At 44.1% G+C, this 12,255-nt stretch overlaps 1 protein-coding gene across 1 annotated transcript in view; it reads left to right on the forward strand.

The window, feature by feature from the left end:
* Positions 1 to 12,255, forward strand: part of popdc1 (popeye domain cAMP effector 1) — a 57,602-nt gene that overhangs the window by 33,111 nt on the left and 12,236 nt on the right. Inside the window, exons 6-8 of the mRNA XM_078213500.1 lie at positions 695 to 882; positions 3,854 to 3,962; positions 8,797 to 8,964. Of these exons, the coding sequence (XP_078069626.1) occupies positions 695 to 882; positions 3,854 to 3,962; positions 8,797 to 8,964 (465 nt within the window). The remainder of the gene's footprint in view (positions 1 to 694; positions 883 to 3,853; positions 3,963 to 8,796; positions 8,965 to 12,255) is intronic.

A 12,255-nucleotide genomic window follows, 5' to 3' on the forward strand; every position in this document is an offset into this window, starting at 1 on the left:
TCGCCACATTCCAGCGCCTGTTCGGGTACACTGAGGGAGAATTTAGTGTGGTCAATGCCCTAACCAGCACATCTTTCGGACTGTAGGAGGAAACCGGAGCACCCGGAGGAAACCCACGCAGACACGGGGTGAACATGCAGACTCCGCACAGACTGACTCAAGCCAGGAATCGAACCCGGGTCCCTGGTGCTGTGATGCAGCAGGGCTAGCCACTGTGCTGTCCCATTTGGACCATACATGTGGAGATGGGAATAACTTCTCAGATTTTAAAGCCCTTAGACCTCCCCATTACCTTTATAAAGTTGTTCATGATGTGTAACAATGAAGCCAAATGTGGTCCTCATGGAAAATTTGCATCAATGCCAGCTAGATGTGATAAAACCAATAACTTCAATATAGCCAGCAATACTTATGGGAGCTAAATTCCCTGAGACTCCTTGAATAACAAAGTTTAAAAAGCTTATCCATTTTATTCTTTAGAAGGGTGTACTTCACTTTTACAACGAATGCCTCTTTTTAATTTTAATTCTAAAGAAGAAAAGCAATATATTGCCCACTGCTATCAAAAATCATTCTGTGCCCAAATATATTTAAGGTCTGAATGTTTTAGCCTTCTGCACACATCTAGACTTGCCCATGTGCTGTACTGAAATCAGTAAACTACATCACAACTAACCATATTATTCTATTACAGATTAAGCTTGATAAGGAGCTCAGGGTGCTTTACAGGAGAATGTTTGAACCCCTTCATGTCCCTCCAGATCTGTTCCAAAGACTGACTGGGCAGTTCTGCAGTATTATGACTCTTAAAAAGGATCAGACTTATGCTGCAGAAGATAAAACATCTGTTGACGATCGACTTAGTGTCTTACTAAAGGGAAAGTAAGTCAAGAGCACGTCCTTGTTTCAGTATTTTAAGAAAAACCTTGAATTTACATGTTGTTCTCAGATATTCTCAGGACATCTCAAGGCACTTTGCGTTCAATGGGCTATGTTTTGAAGTGCAGTCACGATTGTGTAGACGAGCAGCGGCCAGTTTGCACACCCCAAAGTTCTGCAAAAGCGTAGGAGATGCATAATTTATTTGGTGGCATTGGCCGAGGGACAAATACTGGCCGAGACATGAAATGAACTCTCAAATAATCGTGTAGGGAGCTAGAACACCCATCTGAACAGACACTCAGTTCAATGTCTCATTCAGAGGATACCGCTTTAAACAGTGCAGCACTCCCTCCTCCAAGTGTTGGCCTAGATTATGCTGTCAAATGGTGGAATGTAACCGTAGTTTTTTTGACTGGACAAGAGTGCTGTCAGCTAAACCAAATTGACATTATACTCTATCCAGACCCACCAGGCAATTTTCATCTAGTGCAGTTTTTGTACCAATCTAATTTATTCAGTTTCTGTTGTAAATTGTTAACTGTTTAGACCATCCCCTCTCGAATGTAAGGGCAACTTGGAGTAAAGTCCACAAGGTGAAAGTAGGAAGGACCTGTGATATGAAAGTGGATCTTCGCAGAGAACCTGTTGCACTGGTAATCGTGAACTTGGTTTACCCTTTTCTTCGCGGATCCTGTTCCAAACTTGTGTTCAGCAGCAGCCAATGTTTTGTTCTTTCAGAAATGCAGTTCTTTGCACTGTGCATGAGGAAGACAGCCCATTTCTCTTATTCTTCAGGGTGTTTCAGTAGTTTTTCTTTCGATTGTGTCTGCCCTTGCTTTCTGCTGCGAAGTGTAAAATAAGGAGTTGGTACGAAGCCAACAAGTTATAAATAATAGCCACTCCTCCACGAGGATCAGATTGTGACCTTTCAGCAGTTGGCTGATAAATTCCACACTGCACCATGTGAAATATTCTCCTTGTTTTCTGGTGCCAACTCCAGCACACAGAAGCGGCACAGTAGTTAGCACTGCTACCTCACAGTGCCAGGGACCGGGTTCAATTCCGGCTTAGGTCAATGTCTGTGTGGAGTTTGCACATTCTGCGTGTGTTTCCTCTGGGTGCTCCGGTTTCCTCCCACAGTCCAAAGATGTGCGGGTTAGGTGGATTGGCCATGCTAAATTGACCCTTAGTGTCAGGGGGACGAGCAGAGTAAATTTGTGGGGATACGGGTTGAGTGGGATTGTGGTTAGTGCAGATGCAATGGGCCGAATGGCTTCCTTCTGCACTGTAGGGATTCTATGATAAGCAATACTGTTCCATGTGCTGAAACCCTTCACATGTATCTTCAATTAGTACAACATGCTTAGTACAACATTCAGTTAGTACAACATGCCCCCCTAGCAGCAGAAACCTGGTAAGTCTGAAAGTTAGCTCATGATCACCGTTCAGTTGAGGAGGATTGAACTATGAAGTTCGACATTGGTGAAATATTCATAGTACTTCAGAGGGCCGACTCAATTGAAAATCTTACATTCTGCACTCATTCGTTTTGCCTCTGTCTGTCAGCTACTATTAGAGAGGCCTTCAGTCACTAGGACCCCCAAAAGAGCTAATGAGTAGACAAAATTGTGGCAGATAAAGTTCAATGTGGGGAAGTGTGAGGTGTACTTGTGTCCGAGAAAGAAAAATCGGGAAACTTTCTATGGAGGAACAAAGAGTTAGGATGAAGACAAAATACTGCAGATGCTGGAATCTGAAACAAAAACTGAAAATGCTTGAGAAACTCAGCAGGTCTGACAGTATCTGTGGAGAGAGAATAGAGCCAATGTTTCGAGTCTGGATGACCCTTCGTCAGAGCTGAAAGCAAAGAAAATCAGACGAGATTCACAATATGAGAGTGGGGCGGTGTAATTGGACAAAGGAAATGTAAATAGTGACGATAAAGGCCGAGAAAGGTGCTAACAGCGTCCATTAAATGATTGAATGTGTGAATGGCAGCACAAGATACAGATTGTTAAAGGACTACCTGAGGAATGTGGCAATTGGCACTGAAGGTGGGGTGGGGGGGGCGTTTGGAGGGAGGATGGAGTGCGAAATTTCAAAAGTGGAAGAATGGAAATAGAAATGGAGCGGCACGGTGGCACAGTGGTTAGCACTGCTGCCTCACAGCTCCAGGGACCTGTGTTTGATTCCCGGCTTGGGTCACTGTCTGTGTGGAGTTTGCACATTCTCCCTGTGTCTGTGTGGGTTTCCTTCAGGTGCTCCGGTTTCCTCCCACAGTCCAAAGATGTGTGGGTTAGGTGTATTGGCCATGCTAAATTCCCCATTAGTGTCCCGGGATGCGTAGGTTAGTGGGATTCGTGGGTAAATATGTGTGGTTACGTTGATAGGGCCTGGGTGGGATTGTTGTCGGTGCAGGCTCGATGGGCCAAATGGCTTCCTTCTGTAGGGATTCTATGATTAATCTCTGAATAAAAAGTGATAAAAATAGATGAATGAGATGAAAAGAAGAAATAAAATAAATGGAAGTGGGGTGAAGGTGGAGGGGAGAGTTCATGCTGTGAAGTTGTTGAACTCAATGTTCAGTCCGGAAAGCTGTAAAGTGCCCAATCGGAAGATGAGTTAGGATGAGGAGTTAGGATGTTCAGCACTCGGATTACTAATAGCGAGTGTACGGGTACAAAAGGTAATCCAAAGACTAATGGAATGTTGGCCTTTGTCTCAAGTGTTTGGGATACAAAAGTCAGGACCTCGTGCTTCAGTCATATTATTGGAGGGAACATTATTTTCCACCCATTTGGGCTGAAGTAATTCTCCTGACAATGTTATAAACAAGAGCTTCTGCAGATTTACTGATGGATAGAAATCTAATTTCAGGACTGAGATTTTTTTTCCTCTCAACCATGATGTGATTCCCCGGCATTGATTGTTCTGAGTGTAATCTTTCTGCAGTAACATTTTTACTTGACAGGATGAAAGTTTCTTATCGTGGGCACTTTCTGCACAACATCTACGCCACTTCTTTCATCGACTCCCCTGAATTCCGATCAACTCAGATGAACAAAGGAGAAAAGTTTCAGGTAGAACTGCGTGGAGTGCATTTTACCAGTTTTGGAGTTTACATAGTCAGTGCATGTGAAACCAACGGGCTTGCTTTTATCAGCTCCCAACAGAGGCACAGGGGGGAGGAGAGAGACAGGGGTGGGGGGTGATTGCGGACTGTAAACTGGGGAGGGTGGGATGAGGGAGGGGTTGCCTGTAGCTTTCCTGCTGTCATGGCATTTTAGCAGTGGCCAATTAAAACGTGTGCAGCCAATTAAGACATATTATGCTAATGAAGGAGACGGTTTTCTATTGGATAAGAAACATCAAATAGCTATACTGTGATTGGTGGACTATGTATGCAAATGAAGGATGAGAAAGTTGCTTGTTTCTCATTTGCTGTAATTAACTGTAACTGCCAATTATCTGCATGAAGCGACAGAACACCTAACAGTGCGTTGCGCTGCATGTGTGTTCTCCTTGCTAGCAGGTAATAAAGCTTGGGAGATTGAGCACTCACCGTTCATTGTCTGGTTAATCCTCGAAACCCGAACAGGCACCGGAGTGTGGCGACTGGGGGATTTTCACGGTAACTTCATTGTAGTGTTAATGTAAACCTACTTGTGACACTAATAAATAAACTTTAAAACTTTAAACCACTCGCTTCTAAAATGCCTGTGTGATGGTTGTCCAATTCTTCACTTCTTTTAGCCGACTCGAAATTAATGGATAACTAAATCACAGCTTACAGCCGGAATCTTATCCCCATTCACGTCGGCGGGATTTTCCCATCCCATTGCAGTGAGCGGAGATTTGGCTGGCCACCAAATACTCCGACCTCGCTTCAGCGGAAGTGCGGCGTGAACAGCCAGTACGACAGCACTCATCATGTCTGTTGCGCTGTAAATTGATTATTTTCTAGCTCTCTGCGATCACTGAAGCTATAATGTGTTCAGTGTCTGACACATTTTGTAACTTGAGACGTATTTTGAGAATAGTGGAAGCAGAGAAATGTATCCTGGTTTGATTTATGGATATACAGCACCAGTTTACTGGATTCAGATGTTTAATATTAGTGATTCCCAGAATGAACAGTTTTGTTTCCACATTGGATGTGTGTAGGTTTAAATTATCCTTTGCCCTTGTTCTCTTCAGTTCTTTGCCCTTGTTCTAGACCATGTGCTTTCATTTTACATGGTGGAATATGCATCCAGTATAGAGGCTCACTCTTGTTCTTCCCTCCTCTCTCTTGTGATTACAAAATAGATGTTTTCTGTTATGCAACTTGGACCTGTATGACACAGTCTGGACATTTTGAAGTTAACTTGCAAAAATCCCGAATTTTAGGTGCTCATATTGCTTTCATCTTTAACGAACCGGTTACTGATATCTGTCAGATTGTTCTTAATTCAGGTTTTACGTGCATGCTATTTTCCCAAAGAAGGAACCAAACAATTTGACCAACTGCTTTGAAATCAAATGCCAGGTAGAAAGGGAGAGCAGATTTTGGTAACTTAAGGGATTTTTCTTCACGTGTTCCGATAGAGGTGATCCTGGTCTCCGCCTGATGTCTCTCACAGAGAAGCAGATGTGGTTAGTAACTGTGTACACAGAAAATCATGCTGGTCACTCTGTGGTATATGGCAACATAGGATTTTGAGATACTGGTGAGGTATTGGGGAAGGTATCAAGGTCAAGGGTGGGTACCGGTAGACAGGAAGGTGGGTTGAAGTGTGTCTACTTCAATGCAAGGAGCATCCGGAACAAGGTAGATGAACTTGGGGTGTGGATTGGTACTTGGGACTACGATGTTGTGGCCATTATGGAGACGTGGGTAGAACAAGGACAGGAATGGTTGTTGGACATTCTGGGGTATAGATGTTTCAGTAAGTGTAGGGAAGCTGGTAAAAGAGGTGGAGGAGTAGCATTGTTAATCAAGGATAGTTTACCGGCTGCGGAAAGGCACTTCGAGGGGGATCTGCACACTGAGGTAATATGGGCTGAGGTTAGAAGTAGGAAAGGAGCGGTCACGTTGTTAGGACTTTACTATAGGTTCCCAAATAGTAATAGAGATGTGGAGGAAGAAATTGCTAAGGAGATTATGGATAGGTGTGGGGGTCACAGGGTAGTTGTCATGGGGGACTTTAACTTTCCAAATATTGATTGGAAACTTTGTAGGTCAAATAGTTCGGATGGGGCAGTTTTTGTGCAGTGTGTGCAGGAGGGTTTCCTGACACAATATGTGGATAGGCCGACAAGAGGTGAGGCCACATTGGATTTGGTACTGGGAAATGAACCGGGCCAAGTGTTAGATTTGGTTGTTGGAGAGCACTTTGGAGATAGTGACCACAATTCGGTGTCTTTTGTTATTGCAATGGAGAGGGATAGGGCCGTACGGCAGAGCAAGGTTTACAATTGGGGGAGAGGTAATTATGATGCGCTTAGGCAAGAATTAGGGGGCATAAGATGGGAACAGAAACTGTCAGGGAAAGGCACTAATGAAAAATGGAACTTTTTCAAGGAACAAATACTGGGTGTCCTTGATAGGTATGTCCCTGTCAGGCAGGGAGGAAATGGCCGAGTGAGGGAACCATGGTTCACGAAAGAGGTGGAATGTCTTGTGAAAAGGAAGAGGGAAGCTTATGTAGGGATGAGGAAACAAGGTTCAGATGGCTCGATTGAGGGTTACAAGTTAGCAAGGAATGAGCTGAAAAAGGGGCTTAGGAGAGCTAGGAGGAGACATGAGAAGTCCTTGGCGGGTCGGATCAAGGAAAACTCCAAGGCTTTTTACTCTTAAGTGAGGAATAAAAGAATGACCAGGGTGAGGTTAGGGCCGGTCAAGGACAGTAGTGGGAACTTGTGTATGGATCAGTAGAGATATGCGAGGTGATGAATGAATACTTTTCTTCAGTGTTCACCAAGGAGAGGGGCCATGTTTTTGAGGAAGAGAAGGTATTACAGGCTAATAGGCTGGAGGAAATAGGTGTTCGGAGGGAGGATGTCCTGGCAGTTTTGAATAAACTGAAGGTCGATAAGTCCCCTGGGCCTGATGAAATATATCCTAGGATTCTTTGGGAGGCAAGGGATGAGATTGCAGAGCCTTTGGCTTTGATCTTTGGGTCCTCACTGTCCACGGGGATGGTGCCAGAGGACTGGAGAGTGGCGAATGTTGTTCCTCTGTTTAAGAAAGGGAATAGAAATGACCCTGGTAATTATAGGCCGGTTAGTCTTACTTCGGTGGTTGGTAAATTGATGGAAAAGGTCCTTAGGGATGGGATTTACGACCATTTAGAAAGATGCGGATTAATCCGGGATAGTCAGCACGGATTCGTGAAGGGCAAGTCGTGCCTCACAAATTTGATTGAATTTTTTGAGGAGGTAACTAAGTGTGTTGATGAAGGTAGGGCAGTTGATGTCATATACATGGATTTTAGTAAGGCGTTTGATAAGGTCCCCCATGGTCGGCTTATGATGAAAGTAAGGAGGTGTGGGATAGAGGGAAAGTTGGCCGATTGGATAGGTAACTGGCTATCTGATCGAAGACAGAGAGTGGTGGTGGATGGAAAATTTTCGGACTGGAGGCAGGTTGCTAGCGGAGTGCCACAGGGATCAGTGCTTGGTCCTCTGCTCTTTGTGATTTTTATTAATGACTTAGAGGAGGGGGTGGATCAGTAAATTTGCTGATGACACCAAGATTGGTGGAGTAGTGGATGAGGTGGAGGGCTGTTGTAGGCTGCAAAGAGACATAGATAGGATGCAGAGGTGGGCTGAAAAATGGCAAATGGAGTTTAACCCTGATAAATGTGAGGTGATTCATTTTGGTAGGACTAATTTAAATGTGGATTACAGGGTCAAAGGTAGGGTTCTGAAGACTGTGGAGGAACAGAGAGATCTTGGGGTCCTTATCCACAGATCTCTAAAGGTTGCCACTCAAGTGGATAGAGCTGTGAAGAAGGCCTATAGTGTGTTAGCTTTTATTAACAGGGGGTTGGAGTTTAAGAGCCGTGGGGTTATGCTGCAACTGTACAGGACCTTGGTGAGACCACATTTGGAATATTGTGTGCAGTTCTGGTCACCTCACTGTAAGAAGGATGTGGAAGCGCTGGAAAGAGTGCAGAGCAGATTTACCAGGATGCTGCCTGGTTTGGAGGGTAGGTCTTATGAGGAAAGGTTGAGGGAGCTAGGGCTGTTCTCTCTGGAGCGGAGGAGGCTGAAGGGAGACTTAATAGAGGTTTATAAAATGATGAAGGGGATAGATAGAGTGAACGTTCAAAGACTATTTCCTTGGGTGGATGGAGCTATTACAAGGGGGCATAACTATAGGGTTCATGGTGGGAGATAAAGGAAGGATATCAGAGGTAGGTTCTTCACGCAGAGAGTGGTTGGGGTGTGGAATGGACTGCCTGCAGTGATAGTGGAGTCAGACACTTTAGGAACATTTAAGCGGTTATTGGATAGGCACACGGAGCACACCAGGATGATAGGGAGTGGGATAGCTTGATCTTGGTTTCAGATAAAGCTCGGCACAACATCGTGGGCCGAAGGGCCTGTTCTGTGCCGTACTGTTCTATGTTCTGTATGTTCTATGGTCAGTTCACTAATATTCTCATAGTTTCAGAGGATTAGAAACCCGATCACCTCGCCTTGCCCCTGGGATTTCCACACAGACTGCATCGAAGATATAATGAACTTTAAATGATCATTAGTAGTGGTTTGGCCCAGAGTCCCTCATGGTTTGTGGGCTCAATTATTGCCACCTCCTGGGACTGAAGCCATTGCGTTTAGCATTTGCATTTGAGACCAAGGTAGTTTTTACACTTTGCTGTGCCATGGAAAGTGATGATCCCTCACAATGATGTCCTCTCTCTACAGGTAACTATTGTGGCTGAAGATAACTGCAAGTTTTTGTGCTGGTCCAGAGAGAGGCTAACTTTCTTCCTGGAGACGGAATCATTTCTTCACGAAGTGTTTAAGTATCTCATTGGCAAAGATATCACAAACAAGCTGTATTCTTTGAATGACCCAACACTAAGTGACAAAGTAGGTATTAGAGTTGCATGGCTGACGTTTAATGGTGTATAAATATTCTAGGAGAATTGGGAATTTGATACGTTCAAAGTTGCCCAGTTTTAAAATATTTCGCATGAAAAATGTGTCTTGAGATAAGAGCAGCTATTTAAATATATCCTTTAATACATTCACTTGTTCATAGACCTCCCAGCGTGTGACACATAATGAACCATTATTAAGTTTACATAAAATAAACTATGTAAAATATGTAGAACATATAATGAATAGGCTGTGATGTGATTAAAAAGAAAATTACATGGGCTTGATTGTGTGATTGTTTTAAACCTTTTCATTACCCAAGTTTGTTTTTTTTTTGTTTTTGGTTTCCCTTTTAAACCTCTATCGCTCTCGAAGTAGCAAATTGTACTTGAGTTTGGTCATATGGGCGCTTGATCCTGTCTGATGTTCAACTATTCTTCATGTGTGAACCTAAATACTATGTGCTGTCAGCCTATTCCACCACACCAGAGCCGGTTCCTGTTCCTGTTCTAATCAAATATCCACATATCAATTCTCCCCTTAAACTTGGGTTTTATAGCACTCAAATTCTTATGCCAACTGAATACTCGGCATAAAAGTGAGGGAGGGTGAGCTGTGAGGGGGATGCTGACAGCGTGATTTGGACAGACTGTTTGTGTGGGCATTTGCATGGCAGATGCAGTATAGGGTGGATAAATGTGAGGTTATCCACTTCGGTAGCAATAATTGGAGGGCAGATTATTATTTGAATGGGTGTAAATTGAGAGAGGTGGATACACAGCAAGATCTTGGTGTCCTCGTGCATAATTCGCTGAAAGTAGTTGCGCAGGTACAGTAGGCAGTAGAGAAAGCAAATGGTATGTTGTCCTTCATAGCAAGAGGATTTGATTATAGAGATAGGGACGTTTTACTGCAATCGTACAGGGCATTGGTGATGCCATACCTGGAGTATTGTGTGCAGTTTTGGTGTCCTTATCTGAGGAAGGATGTCCTTGCTATAGAGGGAGTACAGCGAAGGTTTACCAGACTGATTCCTGGGATGGGCCCTTGGGGGGAGTCTTATTTGCGGAGACTCTATTATTTGTGATGGTTGGGGAGTGGACAGTGAAGGCAATGGGGATGATAGGGGTGGGGGGAGATGTATATGCTGGCTGTTGTCATGGGCAGGGGTCACAGAGTAGTAGAGGTTTACAGCATGGAAACAGGCCCTTCGGCCCAACTTGTCCAGGCCGCACTTTTTAAAAAACCCCTAAGCTAATCCCAATTGCCCGCATTTGGCCCATATCTCTCTATACCCATCGTACCCATGTAACTATCTAAATGCTTTTTAAAAGATAAAATTGTACCCGCCTCTACTACTAACTCTGGCAGCTTGTTCCAGACACTGACCACCCTCTATGTGAAAAAATTGCCCCCTGGACATTTTTGTATCTCTCCCCTCCCACCTTAAACCTATGCCCTCTTGTTTTACACTCCTCTACCTTTGGGAAAAGATAATGACTATCTATCTGATCTATGCCCCTCATTATTTTATAGACCTCTATAAGACCACCTCTCAGCCTCCTACACTCCAGAGAAAAAAGCCCCAGTCTATCCAACCTCTCTTTATAACTCAATCCATCAAGTCCTGGTAGCATCCTAGTAAATCTTTTCTGCATTCTTTCTAGTTTAATAATATCCTTTCTATAATAGGGTGACCAGAATTGCACACAGTATTCCAAGTGTGGCCTTACCAATGTCTTGTACAACTTCAACAAGACATTCCAGCTCCTGTATTCAATGTTCTGACTGATGAAACCAAGCATGCCGAATGCCTCTGTCCACCTGTGACTCCACTTTCAAGGAGCTATGAACATGTACCCCTAGATCTCTTTGTTCTGTAACTCTCCCCAATGCCCTACCATTAACTGAGTAAGTCCTTCCCTGGTTCAATCTACCAAAATGCATCACCTCGCATTTGTCTAAATTAAACTCCATCTGCCATTCATCAGCCCACTGGCCCAATTGATCAAGATCCCGTTGCAATTGGAGATAACTTTCTTCACTGTCCACTATGCCACCAATCTTAGTGTCATCTGCAAACTTACTAACCATACCTCCTATATTCTCATCCAAATCATTAATATAAATGACAAATAACAGTGGACCCAGCACTGATCCCTGAGGCACACCGCTGGTAACAGGCCTCCAGTTTGAAAAACAATTCTCTACAACCACCCTCTGGCTTCTGCCAAGAAGCCAATTTTTGTATCCATTTAGATACCTCACCCTGGAGCCCGTGAGATTTAACCTTATGCAACAACCTACCATGCGGTACCTTGTCAAAGGACTTGCTAAAGTCCATGTAGACAACATCAACTGCACTGCCCTCATCTACCTTCTTGGTTACCCCTTCAAAAAACTCAATCAAATTTGTGAGACATGATTTTGCACTCACAAAGCCATGCTGACTGTCCCTAATCAGTCCTTGCGTCTCTAAATGCCTGTAGATCCTGTCTCTCAAAATACCTTCCAACAATTTACCCACCACAGATGTGAGGCTCACTGGCCTGTAGTTCCCAGCCCTTTTTAAACAAAGGCACAACATTTGCCATTCTCCAATCTTCAGGCACCTCACCCGTGGCTATCGATGATTCAAATATCTCGGTTAGGGGACCCGCAATTTCCTCCCTAGCCTCCCGCAATTTCCTCCCTAGCCTCCCACAATGTCCTGGGATACACTTCATCAGGTCCCGGGGATTTATCTACCTTGATGCGCTTTAAGATTTCCAGCACCATCTATGTACACTCCTCAAGACATCACTATTTATTTCCCCAAGTTCCCTAACATCCATGCTTTTCTCAACTGTAAATACTGATGAGCAATATTTAGGATCTCCCCCATCTCTTGTGGATCTGCACATAGATGACCTTTTTGATCCGCAAGAGGCCCTACTCTCTTCCTTGTTACACTTTTGTCCTTTATGTATTTGTAGAAGCTCTTTGGATTCTCCTTTGCCTTATCTGCCAAAACAATCGCGTGTCCCCTTTTTGCCCTCCTAATGTCTCTCTTAACTCTACTCCTACACCCCCTATACTCTTCAAGGGATTCACTTGATTCCAGCTGCCTGTGCATGTCATGTGCCTCTTTCGGGTGTCGGGTGATTGATGCTGCTGATGATCGGGGCGAAGGGAGTGTATTTTTATTTCCGCTCAGTGCACCCTCCAAAGAGGATCCTGTCCCGCCCGCTGTGAATCCTGTGGCGTTTGGGATGAGAAAATTCTGCCCTAAATGTCCCCACC

Source organism: Mustelus asterias, chromosome 5 (genome assembly GCF_964213995.1).
Source record: "Mustelus asterias chromosome 5, sMusAst1.hap1.1, whole genome shotgun sequence".
Lineage (NCBI taxonomy): Eukaryota > Metazoa > Chordata > Chondrichthyes > Carcharhiniformes > Triakidae > Mustelus > Mustelus asterias.